This window comes from Talpa occidentalis, unplaced genomic scaffold (assembly GCF_014898055.3).
Source record: "Talpa occidentalis isolate TD23 unplaced genomic scaffold, MPIMG_talOcc4v2.1 talOcc4.6, whole genome shotgun sequence".
Lineage (NCBI taxonomy): Eukaryota > Metazoa > Chordata > Mammalia > Eulipotyphla > Talpidae > Talpa > Talpa occidentalis.
In genome coordinates, this window is record NW_023604972.1 from 31,950,557 (window position 1) to 31,974,055 (window position 23,499).

The 23,499-nt window shown below is 42.9% G+C and overlaps 2 protein-coding genes across 2 annotated transcripts in view; one reads left to right on the plus strand and one right to left on the minus strand.

The window, feature by feature from the left end:
* Positions 1 to 5,557: 5,557 nt before the first annotated feature.
* On the minus strand, positions 5,558 to 16,986 carry NOA1 (nitric oxide associated 1). Its single transcript, XM_037529872.1, has 7 exons — positions 15,828 to 16,986; positions 14,753 to 14,917; positions 13,037 to 13,242; positions 10,975 to 11,106; positions 10,053 to 10,169; positions 6,189 to 6,309; positions 5,558 to 5,876 (listed from the first exon to the last, which is right to left on the minus strand). The coding sequence occupies exons 1-7, from the start codon at positions 16,981 to 16,983 to the stop codon at positions 5,677 to 5,679; spliced, it is 2,097 nt and encodes a 698-aa protein (XP_037385769.1). The 5' UTR covers positions 16,984 to 16,986; the 3' UTR covers positions 5,558 to 5,676.
* Positions 16,987 to 17,140: 154 nt separating this feature from the next.
* POLR2B (RNA polymerase II subunit B) overlaps positions 17,141 to 23,499 on the plus strand; it is a 34,724-nt gene continuing 28,365 nt past the window's right edge. Inside the window, exons 1-3 of the mRNA XM_037529870.2 lie at positions 17,141 to 17,395; positions 17,486 to 17,666; positions 21,145 to 21,217. Of these exons, the coding sequence (XP_037385767.1) occupies positions 17,648 to 17,666; positions 21,145 to 21,217 (92 nt within the window). The 5' untranslated portion in view covers positions 17,141 to 17,395; positions 17,486 to 17,647. The remainder of the gene's footprint in view (positions 17,396 to 17,485; positions 17,667 to 21,144; positions 21,218 to 23,499) is intronic.

A 23,499-nucleotide genomic window follows, 5' to 3' on the forward strand; every position in this document is an offset into this window, starting at 1 on the left:
GAGTTTGATCCCCCGGCTGGCCAAGGAGCTACCCACATGGCACAGCAGACCTCTCCTGACCCTCCCACTGCTCCCCTCAGCAGTGTATTTCAGTCTGCCTATTCTGTTCCCCATCCTCGTCTCTGGTGGATTCTCTCACCCCCCCACATCTCTGGCCTGTACCCCAGCTCTTGTATGCATAAAAAAGTAAATCTTTTTAAAAAAAAGATTTTACTGTATTTTTTTTAAAGATTTAAAGATTTATTTTTTATTTATACAAGAATTGGGTTATAGGCCAGAAGCGTGGGAGGGTGAGAGGATTCACCGAGACAGAGTGGGGAGCAAAACAGGCAGATGGACCGAATACACTGCTGAGGGTAGCAGCGGGTGAGGCAGGCAAGGTCTGCCACGCCATGTGTGGATCTTCCTGGCGGTTCGGGAATCGAACCCACCCTGCAGAGGTTGCGGACAGCTTCATAGTGCCGTGCTCAACCCGCTGTGCCACTGGGAGGCCCTTTGCTGTATTTAATAGAACTGAGAAGTCAAAAAGTTAATTATCTAGACCAAGAATAGTGTGTGTTTCACTTTGATTTCAACTAGTGTAAGTTTTAAATTTTGATACTGTGCAAATCTCTTGGTTCATATACAGTTGTGGGGATGCTGTAAATAAAGGAGCATCACCTCAGTTATCCTGTGTCCATGAACTCCAGAGGATAGGACCTTGGGCTGTGCTCATGTACAGAGGAACCTAGAAAATTGCTGAGACCTGTAGATCCCCAGATCCCAAATCCTGCCAGTACACTCTCAAATGGCCTCTTCAAACTTACAAAGATGAAGTTAATACATAAAAGATTTTTTTTTTTTTTTTAATGCATGCAAGAACTGCGGTGTAGGGCAGAGGTGTAGGGGGTGAGAGGATTCACCAGAGACTGAGTGGGGAACAGAACAGGCGGATTGGCTGAAATATGCTGCTGAGGGGAGCAGCAGGTGAGACAGGAAAGGTCTATGCCATGTGGGTTATCTCCCTGGCTGGGGATCAAACTCATGCTTCAGTGGCTGTTCATGTCTTGGTAGGGCTGAGATTTAACCCCTTGCGCCACCAGGGAAGCCCTCTAACATTTTAAAGGAAAGTTGTCCCTATCTCTTTAATTTCCTTTCCTATTGAGTATTTAGTTATAAAGTCAAAGACAGGAAAAAATCTTTAGGTTAGATGTTATCAAATGCGGAGAAAAACTGGAGATAGTAGAAAACTTTTAATTGGGTAATCAGGATCCCCTTTTATTGAAAAAGGTTTAACCAGGAACAGGAAACAGGATGAGTGGTACAGAAATAAAAAGTCAAGGTCACTTCAGGTTCTAATTTGTCTTTGAAACTTTGATTTATGAGTAAATAAGAACCACCACTTCTATGTCTTCTATGTCACTAGTAAGGCCAGGATTAAAAGTCATCTTTACTATAGTTCAATGGTGTAACTCTGGATGTCTGAATTTCAAATTTCCTATGCATCTGATTTACAATTTTTTTAAAGATTGGTTTATTTATGCATCGAAGAAGTGGGGTATAGGCAAGAGGTGTGGGGGGTGAGAGGATTCACCAGAAATGGAAGCAAAACGGGAAGAGTGTAGGGGAAGAGTGGGCGAGACAGGAGAGATCTGCTGTACCATATGTGAGTCAGCTTCCTGGCCTGGGATGGAACTCAGGACACAGCAGTGATAGTGCTGAGACTTAACCTCTAGGCCACCAGGAAGGCCTCTAATTTTATTAATCTGAATTGTGGGTCAGAATCTACACTTACGCTGTTATCTATCCGTGGTATTTGGCAAAAGCTCACTAGCAACATGAAAAAGTTGCCAACCAACCAGTCAAGCAAAGTTGATTTAATGCTATCTAGATGATAAAAAAACATGAAAATCACATTGGGACACTTGTTTAGGTTTGGTTAGCGTTACTGAAGTAAGACATCACAAAGCACACACACATGCCTGAACAACCATACTCTGAGAAACATTTGGGGGGGTATACCTGTATGTGTTGGGTTGCAAAGGAAGCTATAAAGATAATTGCGTGACAGTAAATTGTGTAATTACCTTTTGAAGGTGTTTGCTGAGAAAACATGTTTCCCATCTAAGAGTGAAAGTCTCACCTTTAGATTTGTGATGGATTCTTGTGTATCAAGGAGGTTTTGTATGGTGGTTAAAAAGATGGGTGGGTGCTGGTAGGATTGCTCTGTAGTTTTTCGACAACTCTCCATGTATTAAAATCCATAGAGCTATATATACATTGAATGGGAAAAAAAAATTCAAAATTATATTTAGCTGTATGATTAACCAAGAGCTTGTTGGAATTACAGTTCCATTTATTAGCTGTATGGCCTTGGGCAAGTCACTTGTGCCTCAGTTTACTCATCTGTAAGTGCAGGTAATAATAGTACTTCCTACAGGTGATTGTGCAGCTACAGTTAATAAATGTAAAACACTTCAAACAGTGCCTGCTCCTGGTATGTACTAGATAAGATCTAGCAATTAATATTAGAATTTAAAGGAATGAAAAGCTATACAGGCAATCATAATTATACCAGCCATGAATAGTCTGAAATACAACTACCATGAGGTACTGCCTTTATGCAGAAAAAGGAAGAAACCCTTAAGTGTAAATGCTACTAAGCATGTTTAAGTCTGCTCTGGTACTATTTTCCAATGAAGGAAAAAAAAATCAACCAATCAAACAAACAAAAATCATCTCATTCTAATTCATTCATTCACACACTGAATGCCTGCTGTTTTTTCTGGGGACTTGCTGAAAAGTTAGAATCACGGCAGTCTTTCACTTCCTAAATCACCTGGTGATGTATTTTCTAACAGATGTGTTTTTTTCGTGGTCTGTTTTCTAGCTACTGGCTAGTGGTTCTGACAGTGTCTGATTTAAGATTCTGTTGCATCTACTGAGAATATTAAGATCCAATTAGTTCTTACAGAAAATCAGAATTATTTGGGATGTAAAAGGAAGCTTCTGAGAAACAGGAGCCTGTGGCTTCAAGTTGTGACTGTTTTAAGACTGATGTAGACATACTTAGGAATATTCAGTTCATGAAACTCCCATAGTAGATGAGGGAATAATGGTGTTCTTTGACATGAAGGGAAGAAGTGAGGCATCATCCCTATATAATGTTAAATTACTAATTTTGAACCATTACCTTCTCATTTCAGGGCATTCATGGGGCAGGCAAGATAGACATTAGAGTGTGCAGAGGTGCTATTTGATTCACATGAGTCTGAAGTCTTGTTTTTTATGTGGAAGCTTTACTCTTTGACAGTTGAGAGAAAACAATCCCTCTGGGAGGAGGAAAGCAGCCAAGAGAAAATGAACAGTCTGAGAAAGAATGGAAATGATTCTATTGCTCCATGAGATAGAGCCAAGTGGGAGGGAAGCCAGGGTAAATGATCAGAAACGCTCGCCTCAGCTTGAGCATTGGGTGCCTACTTAGTGAAGCAACTCTGCCTTGGCTGGCACAACTGCAGCTCCAAGTTAATCATCTGCAGGAAACTAGCCTTGATCTCCATTTTGTAAGAAGCGTATGACTTCTGAATGATCAAGAAACATAAGCACATAGGACTGCATCTGTACACCAGTTCTCCTTGGTTGCCGTGGGCAGTGAATGTCACAAGTAACAAACATTTAGAGGAACTACATAGTAAAGCTGGCCATTTAAAAGTGAAGATGCTGCTGTTTTAAAGAGGAAAAATGATTGGCTTTTCAAAGTCTTGTAAAACTTTGAATCTTATGTCACATAGAAGTCAAAAACTCCTTTGGGTGTCATGAATGCAAAAGAGGTGACTGACTTAGCACCACAAAGCTGCAGAACCAAATAAAGTACCTAGTACAGACTTGCTTAATGATCTAGCTGCTCCAAACAACTTCTTTGTTCTGTGGAAGTGAGGGGGCTGTCCTGACACTTTGCCATTAATTTCTCCTATTTACGTGGCCCAAAGGTCCCACTAAATTCTGAGTGCAGCCATAGGGAACCGATTCTGGATTCAAGGGAAGTCTTCACCTCAGCTTAATGGATTGAGAAGTAAATTGACTGAAAGTCAGAAATCAACATGGTAGCATAACTTTCTTAAAGCAAAATCCACTGGGGAGCAGTTGATTAGGCCAGCAGTGATCCTGAGCTGTTTTAGGGTGGCAGGATGTGGAGTAAATTAATAACAGAACCTAGCAAGAGTCCTTGGCTGTTTAGGCACAGAACAACTTTTTTGGTCCAAGGTTGTAGCCACTTTTTCCTGCTTTCCTATTTTAGTTTTTTATAAAAGATTTATTTCTTTATACGAGAGCTGGGATGTATAAAGGTGTGGGGGGTGAGAGAATTCACCAGAGACAAAGTGGGGAACAGAACAGGCAGAATGACTGAAATAAACTGCTGAGGGGAACAGCGGGTGAGTCAGGAGAGGTCTGCTGCGCCATGTGGGTAGCTCCCTGGCTGGCCATCGAACTGGTGCTGCAGTGGCTGTGGATAGCTTCGTAGGTTGTGTCTTAACCCCTTGCACCACTAGGGAGGCCCCTGAGGTGTACTTTTTGCCTATCACAGTGACTGATGGGGCAAGGCAAACTGTCACTGGCAATCCTGGCTGGAAAGGAAGAGCGCCTGCCAACTGAAATGGGTTTTTACACTTTAAAAAAAAAAAAAAAAAAAGAACTACCTTCAATACCAATAGCATTCACTTGGAAACACAGTGAAAGTGACAGCTACAAAGTTTTCATAAGTTGCACCTTAAATACTACCCTCTTCTTAGAGGACTTAGTGAGAAGAGGGCCAGAGGATATACATTGATAGAGAATATGGGTCTACTAAGAAATTTGCTAAACCCTAGTCTACAGTAAGTTCATGGATTTTACTGCAATCCAGGCAGGTTTCTCTCTCCTACAGCATTTGGGACTAGTACACAGCTACAGTGCAACCTACCCCCCCCCCCCAGAAGAAAGGAAAGGGAAAGACCTGATGGAGGTTGTTATCAATGTAGAAGGCAAATTGTCTGCCAGCCTTTGTTTTCCCCTTACTAAAAATTTGAGGTGGTTCCCATTTCCCTCCACATCCCCCAGCTTCCTTGTGAGTGGGCTGGCCATGGGACTGTTGGTCTAGAGTGGGAGTAGAATGTGTGCAATAGTCAGCCTCTCTGCCCTTCTAAATAGGGAAGCTGCTCCTCTTCCCTCTCTGCTCTTCCCACTTGCCAGGAAAGGATGACAACTAGAACCACAGCCCCAGAGCTAGAGAAGTAACCTGTAGAGACGTCTACCAGTTAGATCCTCGGGTAACTACACAAAGCAGAGCCAGCTACTCACTTCCATCTTATTTAAGACACTATATTTTGGAGAGATTGATTTTTGGCCATTCTAAAAATGCAACTGTAAGTTGCCCTCTCAGTTAGACTCCAAATAAATGATATCTGGTCTCAGTAGAAAAAATAGTGGGAGAAACCTGAATGCAGCACAACTCCTTTTTAGGTATATTTGAGTCCCAGATACACATATGCAGCCTACAAAGAAATAAATTGTGTTTAACAAGCACAATACATTACAAACAGGCAGTAAAGAGTGTGGAGGCAGGGAGCTTTATTGTAACTTTATCTAATACAATATGTACACGGCCATGTTCCATGTAGTCAATATTCAACATGGACAAGGTTGGCTTCATTAATTTCTCTATTTTTTCTTAGTCTGCAGATTGTACAAAAGGGAAGGCGGTTTCTTGGTTTTATAGGCCACACTACCCTTGATGCGCTTTCCTTTGATGTTAACAATATGTGGTAAGAGAGGGGGCCGGACTGTCAACACTGTTCCTTGAGGTGTGTAGCCTCGGAGGTGCAGTCTGTCCTGCAACTGAGGTGTCACTGCAACCCAACCTATGTAAGGCATGTGACAGAACACAAAATCATGTTAGCAACCATTTTAGTAAAAATACCAACTGAAGCTCAAAATGGTATAACAAAGTAGAATACTGCTCTCTTTCCCTCTTTTTTTTTTTTTTTAACAAAGCATAAAATGCATTTGTGATAAGGTACACATTTAAGGTTGTATTTTATGAATCAATTAGTACGTATTTCTTAAAATACGTTAACTCACCCAGCTTCTGTGAGTTAACATACTTGTCCATAAGATACACAATCAGTAGGCTGCTTTATTCACTTTTAAAACAGTGACTGGTATAGAATTACCTGCAGAGGAAAACTTGATGTCTGCCACAGCTTCAGAATCCCCAAGTCCTCCTTCTACTATAATGTCTTCAGCAATAAGAGGGGGAAATCCTGCCATCCGCTCTTTTCCACCCATTGGAACCTTCCATTGAGATAAAAGATGTTTGGAAATTTAAACTAAATTCCTTGTAAATATTAACAGTACCCAAAATCACTGATAAGATAGTTCTGTGTGGGATCAAAATAAGCCCCTTTTAAACATTTAATTGTTGGAAAAAAAACCCCAAATTACTTCTAGGTCAAACAAAAGGCACAGGGAGCTCTGAGCTGAGACATGTGGGGTGTGCACCTGGAGTGACAGCCTGATAGCAGAATCTTGTTTTATTAGTTTACACTGTTTTATAGCCTCCCATAAAACTTTACATGGAGTAACGTTGGGCAATTAAGACAACCTACTTCCAAATACCTTAGTTCTTATAGGCCTAGCTGGCCGCAAAGCTTAATCTCTGCCTCATTACAAGTCCAGGGGACATGCATAATGGGTAAGATTCAGTTTTATGTTTATAGATGCTTCCACAAGTTAAAAGTAACTGAATAATAACTTCTAACCTCAAGGACACCAGACGGTGGAAATAACATACAAACAAATTTCAAGGTAAGAAACATGGTGAGAGGCATCTACAAAGTAGATGGCTGGGGAGGAAGAAGCAATGAATATGTATTGATCAAGGAAAACATTAATGATAAAGAAATGTCTGACCAGCATTTTGAGAAATAGGTCAAAGTTACTAGGTAGAAAGGTTCTGGGGTAGCATGTGCAGACACACAAATTGGAAAAAAGGATGATCCAAGGAACTGTAGTTTAATTGTCCAGAGTATATCTTGTAGGTGTGTTCTGTGTGTTTTAGTGATGAAGCTATCTGTTTAGACTGACTTCTCTGTTATATGAGGTTACTAAGGAATTATAAGCAGGCGAGAGAACAGAGGTAAGAACAAAAGAGATTACTGTGACCTGCTATGTATTTTGGAAAGATTTACTTCAACCTTAGCAATAGTGACGTTTTGGGCTTAGTAATTCTTTGAGGGGAGCGAAGAGGCTATTCTGTACATAGTAGGATTTTTAGCAGCATCCCTGCCCTCTACTCAGCATCCATCAAGTTGTGAAAACTAAAAAGGTCTCCAGGCATTACCAAATATCTCCTGGGACCAGTGTTTCTCTGCTCTAGAGAATCTGAAGTGGGATGGGAGGAGGGCAATAAAAACTGGAAGATGGGAAAAAAATTCAAGGATCTTGAAAACAGCCTAATGAAAGCAGATTACAGCCTGAACTGTAAGGTTGGACTCAGATAATTAGGAGGCAGGACTATGGCTTCAGAGGTAAGAGAATATGCAAGAATGAGTCCCAGAGCAGCCTAAAAAACCATCTGTGTCACCCAGGGAGAGTCCAGGGCTTGCTGCTTTGGAAAGTATCAGTGATGTTCATTCTGAAAACTACACAGCTATATGGGGCTAGAGTGATAGAGTTCATTTTTATGAGAGCCCTGTTATATAAAAGTTTTCATTCATGCAAGTATTAAGCTGTATTTCAACTTGTATATTAATATTTTACCTAAAAAGTGAGCAAATGTGGGCCTCCCTGGTGGCGCAGCGGTTGAGCGCTGGGTTGCGAAGCTGCCCGCAGCCTCTGCAGCGCCGGTTCGATTCCCAGCTGCTCCCGGCCACCAGAGGAGGGTCCCACATGGCGTGCAGACCTCTCCTGCCGCCCACTGCTCCCCTCAGCAGTGTACTTCGGTCCTTCTGCCTGCTCTGCTCCCTGCTCTGGCTCTGGTGAATTCTCTCACCCTCCCGCGCTTCTGACTGTACCCAGTGCATGTATAAACAAAACAAACGAACAAACAAACAAACAAATAAATAAATAAAACATGCCTCTATTTAAAAAAAAAAAAAAAAGTGAGCAAACGTAACAGAAAAATTTAGTGTAGAAAAATCAACAGATCCTATATTCTATATTGCTGGCTGCTTCTCTGCACTCATCCAGCTTGTAAATCCTATAAGTCTTTGGACTATTAACTTGAAGGCTATTGTAACAGTAATACTGGTCTTTCTTAGGGAAAGCCAGAAAGAAGTATTTACCTCTCAAGTCAAGTTTACTTGTTTTTAATCCTTTTTGAAGAAGGGTTTTATATTTTATATTTTGATTTATTTTCAGCTGTATAAGCATCAATGAAAACTAAATCCCCTCTGTAGAGTGCCTGGCATTTTTGCAACAGATGTGTTTCATCACCACCATCAATTGTACTGAGGATAGTAACCAGCAACTCAATCCTCTACACAATATAGAGATAAAGGAAATTTGCCTAAAGCCATATAATTTTGTTCAGTGGAGGTAGAGTGGAGCAGGCATCTGAACCCGGGCAGTCTAGCTCCAAGGATCTTTTTTTTTTTTTTTAAAGATTTTATTTTATAAAAAAATAAAAATCTTTTTTTTAAAGATTTTTTTCCCTTAATATATGAATATAAGAACTGGGGTGTTGGTGGGTGAGCGGAATCACCAGAGACAGAGTGGGGAGCAGAACAGACAGATTGAATAAATACACTGCTGAAGGGAGCAGCAAGTGAGATAGGAGAGGAATTTGTGCCATGTGGGTCAGCTCCCTGGTGGGGGATTTAACTCATGTCACAGTGGCTGGTGAGAGCTTGATGGTGCTGAGACTTTTACCCCTGCACCACCAGGGAGGCCCTCCAATGATCTTAGCTATTACCTAACACATGCCAGCCAACCATGTGTCTTGCAAAAGAGCTGAAAACAGCTCCCACTCACTGCCTTAGAACAATTTCAGTGGCACAGTAAGGGGCAACAGGAACTACAGAGTATGGGACATAAGAAGCAGAAGTAAGCTTGATGAAAAGGAATAGGCAGGACACTGTTTTGTTTAGTTTTTCTAAAAATGAGAGAAATTTTAAGAGAGTTACAGGTTGATGGAAAGAACTAGAAAGAAGGTCAGGAGAGGAGAGGTGAACTATAGATGTCTGGGATTGAGGATCTGAGAAGAGATTCTACCCAAACAGGGCCTCTCAACTGCAGCACCACTGACATTTTTGAGCAGATTTTGGATCAATCTTAGTTGGGAGGGGCTATCTTGGACACAGCAGATGTTAAGCTTGATGCCTTGGTTTCCATTCCAGGGTTCCAGGGCCATTTCCCAGTTGTGAGAAAATCTGTAGCTACTCTTCATTCATCTTTGTCCAAATCAACTTTCTGTAATGATGTGGCTAGCTAGACATTTAAAATGTGGTCAGTAAAGAATTTTAAACTTTATTTGTGACTTTATTTATTTATTTATTTTTAAAGATGTATTTATTTATTTATATAAGCACTGGGTACAGTCAGACGCGCAGGAGGGTAAGAGAATTCACCAGAGCCAGTGCGAGGAGCAGAACAGGCAGAGTGATGAAGTACACTGCTGAGGGAAGCAGGGGGTGCGGCAGGAGAGATCTGTGCGCCATGTGGGACCCTCACCGGTGGCCGGGGATCGAACAGGCGTTGCAGAGGTTGAGGGCAGCTTCACAGCCCAGTGCTCAACCACTGCGCCACGGGGGAGGCCCTTGTGACTTTATTTAGACTTAAATAGCTACATGTAGCTATACTACTGGGCAATGTAGTCTAGAGCTAGCAGTCCTGAAGCTACTCCAGGGTGAGTACAAACCAATTTTTCTTTTCTTACCAAGCCCACTTGATAAGAACCCAAGGAATCTCAAGGGAGAAGATGGTGAGGGGACCTAGCAAAGACAATTCTGTCCAACAAAGGCTGTCCTGGTAGGGCTGTGGGAGCAGCATGGTGTATGTCACCTAACCATGCAATCATTACTCGGGTGTCTCCTCACCTTGAGCAGTGTATGACCCGCATGCTTCTGATAAACAGTCTCTGCCTTGTCCAAGGAAGTAATGTGCACTGGAAGTAAATTGGAAGCCACAACTGTAAACCAAGCTGACTGATTTCCCTAAAGAAAGGGAGAAGTTATTTTACACAATTAAAAACCTGCAAAACTAGCTACAAGATACAATCCCTGCAGCACCCCTAAATTATGCTCCCTCTATAAAGCTATGGGATGGCAGTATAATTCAAGTATATTAATGACTAAAAAGGAGATACAGTATCATAGAAGCAGCATATTTCAATTTATGTAAAACTATAATTTCTTCTATAGGCTTGTTGATACCATTTTAAAAAAAAACTTCATTATCAAAGAAAAGAAATTACTGTGTAACAAGTATGTATAAAGCTGGGTTAAAAATATTCTGTGGGCTTTAACGAGATATATATGGGTTTTAAGTGTATAAGACCCAATTTCCAACAAATTAAACACAAAATCCAACAAATGTGCTAACAGCAGTGACCTATCAGTTACATTCAATTTTACTGGACACATTTCATTTTCCTTTTTCTCCTCCCTTTAGTTACCGGAGGAATAGTTCTATAGATACTCTGAATGATAGAGAAGACGCTCTATAAATAAGTACCAATCATAAGTGTACCTATATGGCAGTGTATTATAGGATATAAGTAAGTGTGGAATTTATTCAATGTTCATTAACCTTGTCCCTAACGGTCTAACTTATGATTTCTACAAAACCACAAGATAGAGAGTATCTTTTCTAAAATGCCAAGCTGTATGGGGCATTAAACATTCTACTGAAGATGTATTTTTAAAACCTGCTACCTTTTGGGGTTCATTTCTTTTCTTCCTTAAAGTAAATTCAGTACTAAATCTCTCTCTCTTTTTTTTAATAGTACACTTTCCTTACCTGCAGAAAATCTATGCGGCCGATAGCACCCAAAAATAGAACCATTCCTGGTTTAAGAATAAAAGTTCTTGGAATAATGGAATGTGTTGGTAAAACAATATTTACTTCTTTTTCTGTTAGAAGATTTAAAATCTGTGAAGCAAAAATTTTTTCAGATTATTTTTATTGAAGATATGATAAATTGTGATTTAGCTGTAAAATAGGTGATGAAAGTAGACTTCAGGGCCTCCCTGGTGGCGCAGGGGTTAAGATGCAACCTATGAGGCATTATGCAGCACAAGTTTGATTCCCAGCTGGCCAGGGAGAAACCCACAGGACAGAACAGACCTCTCCTATCTCGCCTGCTGCTTCCCTCAGCAGTGTACTTCAGTCCGTGTGCCTGTTCTGTTCCCCACTGTGTCTCTGGTGAGTCCTCTCAACCCCCGCACCTCTGGCCTGTACCCCAGCTCTTGTATGCATAAATAAATAAATCTTTTTTTTTTAAGATTTATTTATTTATTTATGTATTTGTTTGTTTGTTTGTTTTGTTTATACATGCACTGGGTACAGTCAGAAGTGTGGGAGGGTGAGAGAATTCACCAGAGCCAGAGCAGGGAGCAGAGCAGGCAGAAGGACCGAAGTACACTGCTGAGGGGAGCAGCGGGTGGCAGGAGAGTTCTGCCCACCATGTGGGACCCTCCTCCAGTGGCCGGGGAGCAGCCGCGGATCGAACTGGTGCTGCAGAGGCTGCGGGCAGCTTCGCAACCCAGCGCTCAACTGCTGTGCCACCGGGGAGGCCCATAAATAAATAAATCTTAAAAAAAAAAAAGGTTAAAAGAGCTATGACTTGGGACACCAAGTGGAATATAATCCTGAGAATGAAACTGTAAGTGATCCTGATGAGGCACTGGAAGGAAAAGTACCTAAGAAACCAGTGTTATTTCATAGGGAGAATCACGTAAGAGAAACACATAAGAAACTAGCATTAAGCAGATTCGGGACTTTGATTTAGGCTGTGACCTGGATACATTGCTGAGTCAATCAATGATTTGAGTGATGACCAAAGTGTTTAACAGTAGAGAAAGTTGTGAGTATATGGGATATAGGTTGAATTTAACGAGATGAATGCAAAGTTTTCAATGCTATCCTGCAACTGGATTGAAAAGATGTGTAAGGGGAAGACAGGTAGAGCCAACCCTATTCTAAATTAGGGCACTTACAGAAGAAATTCAGTTCCAGTGCCTTATATTAAAAACAAAAACAAACAAACGAACAAAAATCAGAAAACCAAGAGGCCTGGATTAATGACTAGCCTATCTCTCAGGGACAAGATAATTTGAATAACATCAGCACAGTAGGTTCAGTGTTTGTTGGATGAGCTAATGGAACAGAAGGGTGGAGTTGGGAAGAGTAAGGACATTGTACTTTAAAATATTTCAAGGTCTGGCAAGGGAAAAAGGTTTTAAATTTGTTTTGTACTGCTTTGAGGAACAATGGATACAAGTTACGGAGAGACCATTCAGCTCAATACAAAGAGGCCAAAGACCAAAAAGGTGACCTTGGGAGGTGAAGTGACACTGCTTCAGCTGATGGTCACTCCTTACTCCAGTTCAAACTGGACGCCCTTTTGATGGATACATTAGAGGGAATTCAAGCATGGAACAGGTGACTGGACTGCTTGAGATTTATGATTTCTTCCAACCTGAATATCTAGGATACTGTAAATGTCTTACCTAACCAACGTGAAAGTCACAATAAACAAGTGGGTTGTGAGTAGTGAAGTCTACCAACTAGATCATAGACCTCGGCAGTTCATGTCTTGAATTGCTTTATGAATGAATCAGAACTGAGTCTAAAATGAAAATATGTCAATCTACCTGTTCTGCTCTCCACAGTGTCTCTGGTGAATCCTCTCACCCGCCTGCACCTCTGGCCTGTGCCTCAGTTCTTGTATGCATAAATAAATAAATCTTAAAAAAAAAAATGAAAATATACCTCCTTTCCTGGGTTATCCCAATTAAGACAGTACTTTTGCAAATTAAAGTCAATGTTTCTAAAAGAAATCAAGAAATAAAATACATACACAATTTTCTTTCATAATTCCAGGAGTGTCATAAAACCAGTGGGCATCTTTCACATCCTCTAGGGTCAATTCTACTTGTTTGGTGGGTTTATCTGCAATCATAACAGGTTCATTTTCCATGTCAAAGGCAAGTGAGTCAGCATCAAACTCAAATGTAGCTTCATCCTTCTGTCCTTTTGAATATAAGAATGTTCTGCCAACTCTTCCTAAAACAAGTTATATTTACAGTATTAGTTACTGCTTTTTAAAAAAATTAACATTTATAGACACACACACATATCACATCATGTTCATTTTTGTACAATATTTGATTTCTCCTCTCAGGTGTACTGCCTGTAACATTCCCACCACCAATTCACCTGTAAGCCATCACCATAGCCTCTTGTGCTCTTCCCTCCCCTATTTTGATCCCTCTCCCTCCTCCTTCCCTGTAGACGGTCTCTGATTTATAGTTGCCTGCTATTTTTTTTTTTATTATTTATTCTTGATCCCTTATTTGGTTCCCCTATATTCCTCCTATAAGTGAAACCATCCGATATTTTTCTTTTTCCTTCTGACTTATTTCACTGAGCATAATCCCTTCCAGCTTATTAGTCACTCACTGCTTTAGAGCTTTGACTCCAGATAGATTCTTTTTTTTTTTTTTTAAAGATTTATTTATGCATACAAGAACTGGAGTATAGGCCAGAGGTGCGGGAGTCAGGGGTGATAAGACAGAATGGGGGGCAGAACAGGCAGATCCACTGAAATACAACCTGAAAGGAGCAGCAGGTGGGACAAGAAAGGTCTGCTGCTCCATGTAGGCCAGCCCCCTGGCTGGGGATTGAACCTTCATAGTGCTGTGCCACCAGGGAGGCCCCAGTATGTGATGCAGCAACAAAGTGTATGTCTCACTCTGTCCCACCAGATAAGCCCCCTCATTTCCTTGCTTTACTTACCCTGTAGGCATGGCAAAGAAGATAACAGCAGAATTGTTGACCAGAAGGTGATAGCAAAAGCATGCTCTGGTAACAAAACCTCCAGATGCTTGTGTTGCAAGGAAGGACATTGCTAACCCTTGCCCACTCCCCACTTCTACTCCCTGTTACTCTGGATCAATACCCCTGCACACTGTCAAAGAGCAGGATGGTGGTCTTTCAGACACTACTCTGCTGCCCTCAATTTGTTGACAAATTAAGCTACTTTATGAAAGACAACAGTGATACCTTTGGCTCCTCCCCCCAAAAGCAATGGGAGTCAGCTGTGTATACTGGGGGAGTGGGCAGAGTGGGATAGGGGGTGCAGGATGGAGAAGGGTTGGAATCCTTTTTAGTAAAGGAAGGTTGAAAAGAGATACCAAGGAAAGGGGGACAATCTAATTTAAAGCTGTTGAGTGGAGTCAACAACCTGTGTTAGTCTGTATTGCATTAAGACTATGTTAGTGAAAAAGCTTGCTGATGAAGGCCTGGGGTAGGGGGTAGGGGGTGCGGGAGGTGGGAGAGTGATTGCATATATCCTTTCCTGGTTTTCTCCAAGCATTTACTATCTCAATTTTCTTAGCACACTGAAATCTAGGTTTCTAAACAGCTGCCTCACCTCAAGGGCCTTTATGTTCCAAAACAGGAAGGCAGCCTCTCCCTACAAAAACTGGCAAGGTCCAGACAGAGTGTTTCATGTTGCTCAAAAAAGGAATTTAGCATATACTCAACACAAGACACATTTTCCTAACATGCTTACCTACTACATAACCATGCTTTTTCAAGAGATTGAGTTGATTTTGTTCTTGCTCACAAAGATCTTCTTCAGTTTTAGCTGCATCTTTTTTAAGCCTTTTTTGCCTTTGAAACATTCTGTAAGGAGTTGGATTGCAAATGGGAAACTTCAGAAGGTTTAAAGTAGTACCTGAAATACCAAAGAATATATCTAAAAAAAATATTTTTAATAAACATTGTAGAAAAAAAAGGGGAATAAGAGGAAAACAAACATTTTGAGGAGCTACACTGTCGGTTACTGTGGTTTATTTTACTTAACATTCATGATAGCCTCTATAAAACCATTCCTACTTTACATATGAGGAAATAGGCTCAGAGATTGGCTCACAGGCTGAATCAGGATTTGAACCCCAAATCTGAAGGCCTGATTTCTTTCCATTTTCACCATACTACTATGCAGCATAAAAGTACTTCTGTGTATGAGTCAACCCAAATCCAAGACAGAGATGATCAGTATGAAAGTTAAGAAAATGGTTTCAAAGGGGAAAAAAATGTGACATCTTTACTAACTGTTAAATCATTAACAGGGTTAGAAAAGACCCATCAGTTTATTAAAGTTACAAAGTTGACATTTTTCAACGAAGCTACACATCATATCGCATTAGTGAGTTATTCAGATGTTAACTGTGAATATGGTACGCTGATCTCATGAATAAACCCAAGATATGAAGACTAAGATTCAGGTGTGGATGGAAGCTCTGAAAGTAAAAGGACTTTCCCAGAAATACACAAATAAGTAAGCTACAAGGGAAAGCCCCAGGAGAGCAGCAACTTTGCTTTGCTTCCCAGTTTCCTTCCAGTGCTAGAAAAGTGACGGGATCGTATTCCATGAATTTCTATTAGAAAATTACCACCACACATCATGAAATTCTAAGCCTCAAGCTGACACATAAGAAACATGTCACCAAAGTAGAGAGCTGTTAAAAGGAAGGCTCTAAACAGTCTCTGGTGGACATTAAAGGGACCTATCAGGTGCCTGGGTCAAAGGCAGACGTCCAGTTTCTTAGAAACACCTAGAGAGTGAGTCTTCCAGGGCTCACCTGGCCAAGGGGAGATGGTGGCTCGGTCGATAGCCTCAGCACCCTTGGCGATGCAGTAATCGGACTCCAACAGCGTGTTGAAGAGAGTGGACTTGCCCGCGTTGGCGGCGCCCACCAGGTAGACGTCGCCGCGGTAGCGCCAGGAGCGCTGAAGCGCGGAGATCAGCTCTTCGACTCCATAGCCGGTCTTGGCGCTGATCAGTCGAACGTCCCTGAGCACCGTGCCGCACCTGGCCGACGGATCTGCAGTCTGCTCCTCGTCCCCTGGGCCCTTATCGCCGTGAGGTGACCGTCTTCGGCCGGGGGGCAGCAGGAGCCCGGCGCGGGCACAGTCGTCCCACAGCCGCTCCCGGAGCCGCTGCCGGTAGCCGGCGGCGTCCTGGGGCAGCAGGTCTACCTTGTTGCCCAGCACTATCAACTGCTTGGGTCCCAGCAGGGCGGGCAGATCGGGCAGCAGGGCGTCGGGCAGGTCCAGGAGGTCCACCATGTACAGCACCAAGGAGGGCCCGGGGCGCCGAAGCGCGGCGCTCACCACCTCCAGGTACCGCTCGCGGCTCACCTGCAGGCGCAGGGCGCGCCGGTGGTGCACCAGAAGCCAGCAGCGCTGGCAGACGGTCCGCGAGAGCCCGCCGCCGGCCTGCGCCGCCGCACGGAGGAACTTCTCGCCGGGTAGGTAGCCGGGCACGCCGGGGTCCTGGCTGTGCAGCTCCGCGCCGCAGCCCGAGCAGTTCAGGCCGCTGGGCGCGACCGACGGGTCGGGGAGCACCGCCGCGGGGTGCTCCAGGTGCCTGACCCGCAGCTTCTGCTGCCGCAGCTTCTGCTGCCACCGCTCCTCGCGCCGCTGCTGCTTCAGCCGCTCCTCCTCCTCCTGCAGCCGCTGCAGCTCTCGGAACTGCTCGTGGAGGTCCGGCTCGGGGTCCGGCTCGGGGATGTACTCGGGGAACAGAAAGCGCTCCTCCGCGTCAGGCCTTCCTTCGTAATCCCTCGGCGCCGTCGGGCCACGGGGAAACCCAGGGCCCAGGCCCGACGGGAACCGGGAGGCGGCGGCCACGCATCCCTCGAGGATCGGATCTCGGAGCCCAAGGCGCGCGGCGGCGGGAGCGCATCCTCGCAGCCAGCGGCCCAGCAGCCGGCGGCTCAGGCGTGCAGGCAGCATGGGGGGTCGCGGCCCCGGGGAGGGGGCGGGGCCACCACACGCATGCGCGTTGAGGTGCGAGGCGCGCGTGGAACCCGAGCGCAAAACCCGGGATTACCTGTTCCGGTTCCTCCTCCCGCGTCCAGTCCCGTGAGTTCTCGCGAGAGAGGCGCGGCTGCCCAGTGGTTGTGGTACAGGCTCCGGGGACCAGGACTCAGTCAGACTCTGCGTGGAGAGGCAACGGGCTTGTTTGCCTTTCAAGCGCGCCACGCTGGCACGGCTCGCTCTCAACAAATGAATGTTTTTTTGGTCTTGAGATGTGCAGAGAAACAGCGTGGAATGCCGGGGATTTACGCCCCAAGTTAAAATCTTTTATTAATAAGTCCTTCTTGTGTGGAGAAAGAAAAACTTACATGACTGAACGCGACGCTTTGTAAGAGCCTCGTTCCCATCAGCCTAGCATGACCCCACAATTTGCGCGTGCGCAATTCTCTCCCCTAACTTCAGCCTATTTTTTGCGCAGGCGCAGATCCTAGGTTGTCTTTGGGGGCGGCCCTGGCGGTGAGACGCAGAGCATTCTGGGAAAGTCAGAGACGGAAGTTACTTCGATTCTTGCTCCCGCGGCGGTGGACGCGGCTCGCCTCTCTCTGATTTCAAGCTAGAAGCTCGGAAACCGTTCGCCAATATGTATGACGCGGACGAGGGTAGGTGATCGCCTAGAACACTCCGCGGCCACCCGCTTGAGGGGAGCACGTGGGGACGTGGAGGAATGGAAGAGTGGCCTCCCTCCCGGCCCGCCACACAAGCGCCCCCAGAGTTGTGCCCCACGCCCGGGATTGCGGGGAGTGGAGGGTGCGGGCGTCCCGGGTCAGCGTTCTGTTGTCTGCTCCCGGGAGGGTCTGATGCTGCCTTCCCCATTTTGAAATAGCATCACAACCATAATACAAATTCTGTTGTTTTGACTTTGAATCTCATTTTTAGATTTCCCTTCAGGTCAGAGTTAGTACATTTATTGAAGAGTTGAACAGTTTTGAGCGCCAGCCTTATGCTAGGCTCTGCAAATGATAGGGTGCAAAGAATACTGGGGGGTGGTGGGGGGTACTCATCTAGTTTGACATTTTTTCGTGCTGCTTTTGTTATAGGGCAGCCCCGATAGTGAACGGGATGCCTGGCTGTGGGTCCTCACCCGCGCCCTTATAAGGGACTTATGAATACTCTACTACAGACACACACAAAAGGTTAATAAAAGGTTTATTTACAAGGGAAAAGGAAATAAGGAAAATGTACAACTCAGGGAGAAAATAGGGAAATAAAGTCTTTAATGCGTCCTACCCGATCCGCCGACCTGGAAACACAAAGACACTCTCAGAGCTGGCTGGAGGTTGCTAGCTGGCGGAGAGCCAGAATGGGGGACCTCTCCAAAGCCCATGTGTCTGGCTTTATACCAACCTGGCTGCTTAACCCCACCCTCAGGTCCCAGCCACCTTCCCTTTGATGGTGATGGGATTTGGAGTTCCCAGTGTCTTTTGGCTTTGGCCTGGAGTGGGGGTGGAGTCCACAAAGCCTGTATGGAATTAGCTTTAGGACATCCTTTTCCCCCTAACAATTTAAGTCTAAGTAAACTTCTTAAAAGATGGCATGGATTATTTTTGGCTTCTTTCAGATACAAATCGTGTTACAATGACTAATCTTATACAAAATAGTTTGTCTGACTCGAGTATGTCTGGGATGATAAATTCCTAGATAGAGAATTGTCAGGTCAAATGATGCACAAGTTTAACATTTTTCTCGGTGCTGCCAAATGACCATCGTGGTGATCGTGCTCATTTACATTCATATATTACCAATATATAATAGTCCTATGCGGAAAAAAATGGAAAGTTACCCTTTTTTTTCAAGTTTACTCTGGCACTGAGTTTACATTCCATCCCCGTTTGTGTCATTTGATGTCTTATTAGATATAATCTCATCAGTTTTCTTACCTTCTTTTTCTATTGAGTTCTTCAATATGTGAAATATTATTGGATTTCATCTACAGAAAATAAGTTAAACTATTGTTTCCTTTTTTTCTTCCAATATTTTATCTTTCTCCTTTCATTCACAGTCAGACTTCCAAAAAGAATAGGTTGGGGCCTCTCTGTTAGCCTAGGGATTCAGTCTCAGTGCTATCTCTCTGGTGAATCCTCCACCTCCCCCATCCCTCATCTCTGGTTTTCACCCCAATTCTACGCAAAAATAAAAAAAAATAAAGTATTATCTCTGTGAATGAGCAAACATTAAAAGAAAAAGAAAAGGTTGTCCTTATTTTTGTTTACCATCATGCAAATTCTCAACCAATGCGTCTGGTTCTGCTTATGCCACTACACTAAAATGGCACTTCATAAGAATATTGGTGATTTCTCAACTGATAAATCAGATGAACATTTTTAAACATTTTCCAAACCCTGTGTAACATTGTTAGTAATACTCACTGCTATTTTTAGCCTTACTACTCTCACATAATTCATCTCTGACAATGTTTCTCATTCTCTCTTACTGTTCCCATTTTCTCTGGTGATTTCATCTGTTCATCATGGCTTCAGTTACCATCTATATGTGGATAACCTCCAAATAAATATTTGTAGTCCATGTGTCTTGCTTAACTGTCTACAGAGAACTTCACCTGCATGTCTCTAAGCTCCTCAAATTTGTCACTGCCCATACTGAACTCATTATTTTCCTTTGCCCATCTTCTTTCCGAAACTGCCTCCTCCGGCTCAGTCGGTGGTATTACCCTCTTGTTGAAGGCAGAAGTCTGGACCTTATTCTTGATCCCTGTTTTTCATCCTTATGTCTGAGGATTCAGTCATTTCCTAAGTATGTCACATCAGTCACTTCTATCTTCTCTGTCACAATTCTAGTTCAGGTCACCACCATCTCTTGACTAGATTACTAACCGAGATTCCTGATTGTTTTGTGTGCTTCCAGTTTTCTTGGCAGTTTCAGTATACTCTGTACAGTGTGGCCATAGTGATTTTTTTCAGTAATGAAACTCTGATCTAGCCATACCTCTGCTTAAATCTTAAAATGGTTCCTCAGAGCTCTTTTGGTAAAGACCAAACTCAAGCACTATGATTGCTGACTAAAGTACCTACAAGTGCCCTCTCCACATGGTTTGGGCTGCACTGTGTAACAACCTGAGTTGTAGGACTTACGGCACCTAAGGTCTCTGGAAGCAAGTGTTTTAGCAAACATGGTGGTAGTTGTGTTGCCTTTCCTGACCTACTTCAAGGTCATGTAGTATTATACAGAACCTTTTTTATTTTTTTTGACCACTAGATCTTGATGGTAGGACTATCAAGATTATATTACAGGGTCTCCCTGGTGGTGCAACGGTTGAGCACTGGGTTGCGAAGCTGCCCGCAGCCTCTGCGGCACCGGTTCGATCCCTGGCTGCTCCCCGGCCACCAGAGGAGGGTCCCACATGGCTCCCAGACCTCTCCTGCCGCCCGCTGCTCCCCTCAGCAGTGTACTTTGGTCCTTCTGCCTGCTCTGCTCCCCTCTCTGGCTCTGGTGAATTCTCTCACCCTCCCACACTTCTGACTGTACCCAGTGCTTATATAAATAAATAAATTAATTAATTAAAAAAAAAGATTATATTACAAATGAGTATGTGAAGTAGATGTGATGGTCATCTATATGTGATGGTTGTGGCCATTTTGGGAAATACAGCCTGTCATGTCTGTACGTACATGAAATGTTGTAATAGACCGTTCTACTTCAGGGTAGCCAGATTTTGGAACCCTTTTTCTGGCAGTATTCCCTTACTTTAATCTCTCACAAGTTGATTGGTCAGAGCTTAGTGATGAGCTTGCTTCTAGTTCTGGTTAATTAAATATTAATGAGAATTACATAGACTTTCTGGAGTATATGGAAACCTTACAAATTCATACAACATACCCTGAACCTTTGTAATAAGGCTTTTTTATGTCTTTAGAAAACTTATGTGACATAGACCTGTGTATACGTAGACATATTCCTATGTGTGTGATTTCATTGATCTAGTACACTGACATTTTAGAAAGGTGTAGTGAAAGGATTGCAGTTATTCAGCAGACCTTAACATCAAATCTGTACTTCAGTTCATAGGAGCAAGATGTTAACTAGTAACATGGAAAATAAGTGCAATATTTCTTTTTGCAGATATGCAATATGATGAGGATGATGATGAAATCACCCCAGATTTATGGCAAGAAGCATGCTGGATTGTAATCAGGTAACTTTTTAGACCAAACTGAGTAAGCCTTAAGAGGCACTATAACATGTAAGGAAATTTCTGATGATTCTGTTATTGAAAATAAGATGGACCATATGAATATGCAGTTTATTGCTTTATGTATTATTAACCTAGCTTTTAAGGTTTAGACTTATAGAAAAGTAGTAAGTCTAGACAAGGATTTGTGCATACTCTTCGCCAAGATTTCCTAATGTTAACTTCATACTACATTTTATCTTTTCTGTGTGTCTAGACATTTTTTTGGAGGGTAAGTTGCAGACATAAGAATATGCTTTAACATAGTCAAAATGTAAGTGATCAAAATCAGGAAATTAATGTTAATACCATAATTTTATTTAATTTGTAGACCTTACTCCAGTTGTTCCACTAATGTTTACAGCAAAATAAAAATACTTTTTCTGATTTTGGATCCATCCTGGGACCATATATGCATTTGATTTTCGTGAATTAATTCTTTTGTCTCCTGTAATCTAGAACAGTTCTCCATCTTTTTTTTTTTTTTAAGAGGCATGTTTTATTTATTTATTTGTTTGTTTGTTTGTTTTGTTTATACATGCACTGGGTACAGTCAGAAGCGCGGGAGGGTGAGAGAATTCACCAGAGCCAGAGCGGGGAGCAGAGCAGGCAGAAGGACCGAAGTACACTGCTGAGGGGAGCAGCGGGCGGCAGGAGAGGTCTGCGCGCCATGTGGGACCCTCCTCCGGTGGCCAGGGAGCAGCCGGGGATTGAACCGGCGCTGCGGAGGCCGTGGGCAGCTTTGCAACCCAGCGCTCAACCGCTGCGCCACCGGGGAGGCCCTATCTTCCTTTTTTTGATTTGGACGTTTTAGAAGAATGCAGACCAATTTTTAGAATGTTGCTCAGTTTGGTTTATCTGATTCAGATGTTCTCTTAGTTCATTATAACAGGAGGCACATGATGACTTTGTTTCATAACTAACTTGATTCTTGAGTTTTCGTTGAAGTTACATTAGATTTTATTTCAACTAAATTCCTACCCAGTTTCTAAGTATAATTAAAATGTCCTTAAGGTCAGTAAGAAGTTTTACATGTAGGTAAGAAAAGCATAAGAAATAAAGTAACATCCTGCTATGTTAGGATGTAAAATGTTGCAACTGTTTTTTTATGATGGAACTCACAGTGGCTTTATAGTAACCAATAATATGTCTTTTGAGTCTACTATATGCAGAATATATATCCTTTTAGTTGACTGCCTTGGAAAGAACGCATACATTCACATTCCACCAGTTCTATTTGTAGTATAACTGAACCATTCTTGAACATTGTTTTGTTAAAGAGTCATTGTGTTTTGGGGATATAAATATATATTTTTTCTATTAAAGGTATGCTATAAAAACTGTTGAGACATTTGTGTCAAATTTGATGTTTGAGTATTATATCCCTAGAAGCATTTTACTAGGAAATAATAACTGGGTATGTATTTTGTTGAATATGCCTATTTTCCACAATTTCTAGGGACAAAGAGTATTTTGATCTTACATGTAAAAGAGTTGCTTTCAACACATGCTTTAGAAAACTCAAAGATAAAATACTCTATTGTAAACAGTCGGGATATTTAACGTAACTATAAGTTATTTGATTTTCACACTTAATTGACTGGAGGTGCTTTAACTATTGTGAGATGAGGTTTTGCTTTCTCACTTTTTTTTTTGTTTTTTATTTTTTAAAGATTTACCTTATGCATACAAGAACTGGGGTATAGGCCAGAGGTGTGGGGATGAGAGGATTCATCAGAGACAGAGTGGGGAACAGAACAGGCAGACTGACTGAAGTACACTGCGGAGTGGAGTAGCTGGCAAGTCAGGAGAGGTCTGCTGTGCCATGTAGGTAGCTCCCTGGCTGGGGATTGAACTTGTGCTGCAGAGGCTGTGAATAGCTTCTTAGGTTGTGTCTTAACCCCTTGTGCCACCAGGGAGGCCCTGTTTTCTCACTTTTTAACATCAAGTGATTTTTTCTTAAGCATTGTGAATATAATACTACTGTCACCAGTTCACACCACCTCAGATGTGCAATCTGATACTTTTTCAAGATGTGTTTTATAGAGGTTAGATGAAAATGACCTAGGGCCTCCTCTGGTGGCGCAGTGGTTGAGTGATGGGCTGCAAAGCTGCCTGCAGCCTCTGCAGCGCTGGTTTGATCCCCGGCTGCCAGTGAGGGTCCCACATGGCGTGCAGACCTCTCCTGCTGCACCCGCTGCTCCCCTCAGCAGTATATTTCATCGGTCTGTCTGTTCTTCTCCCCA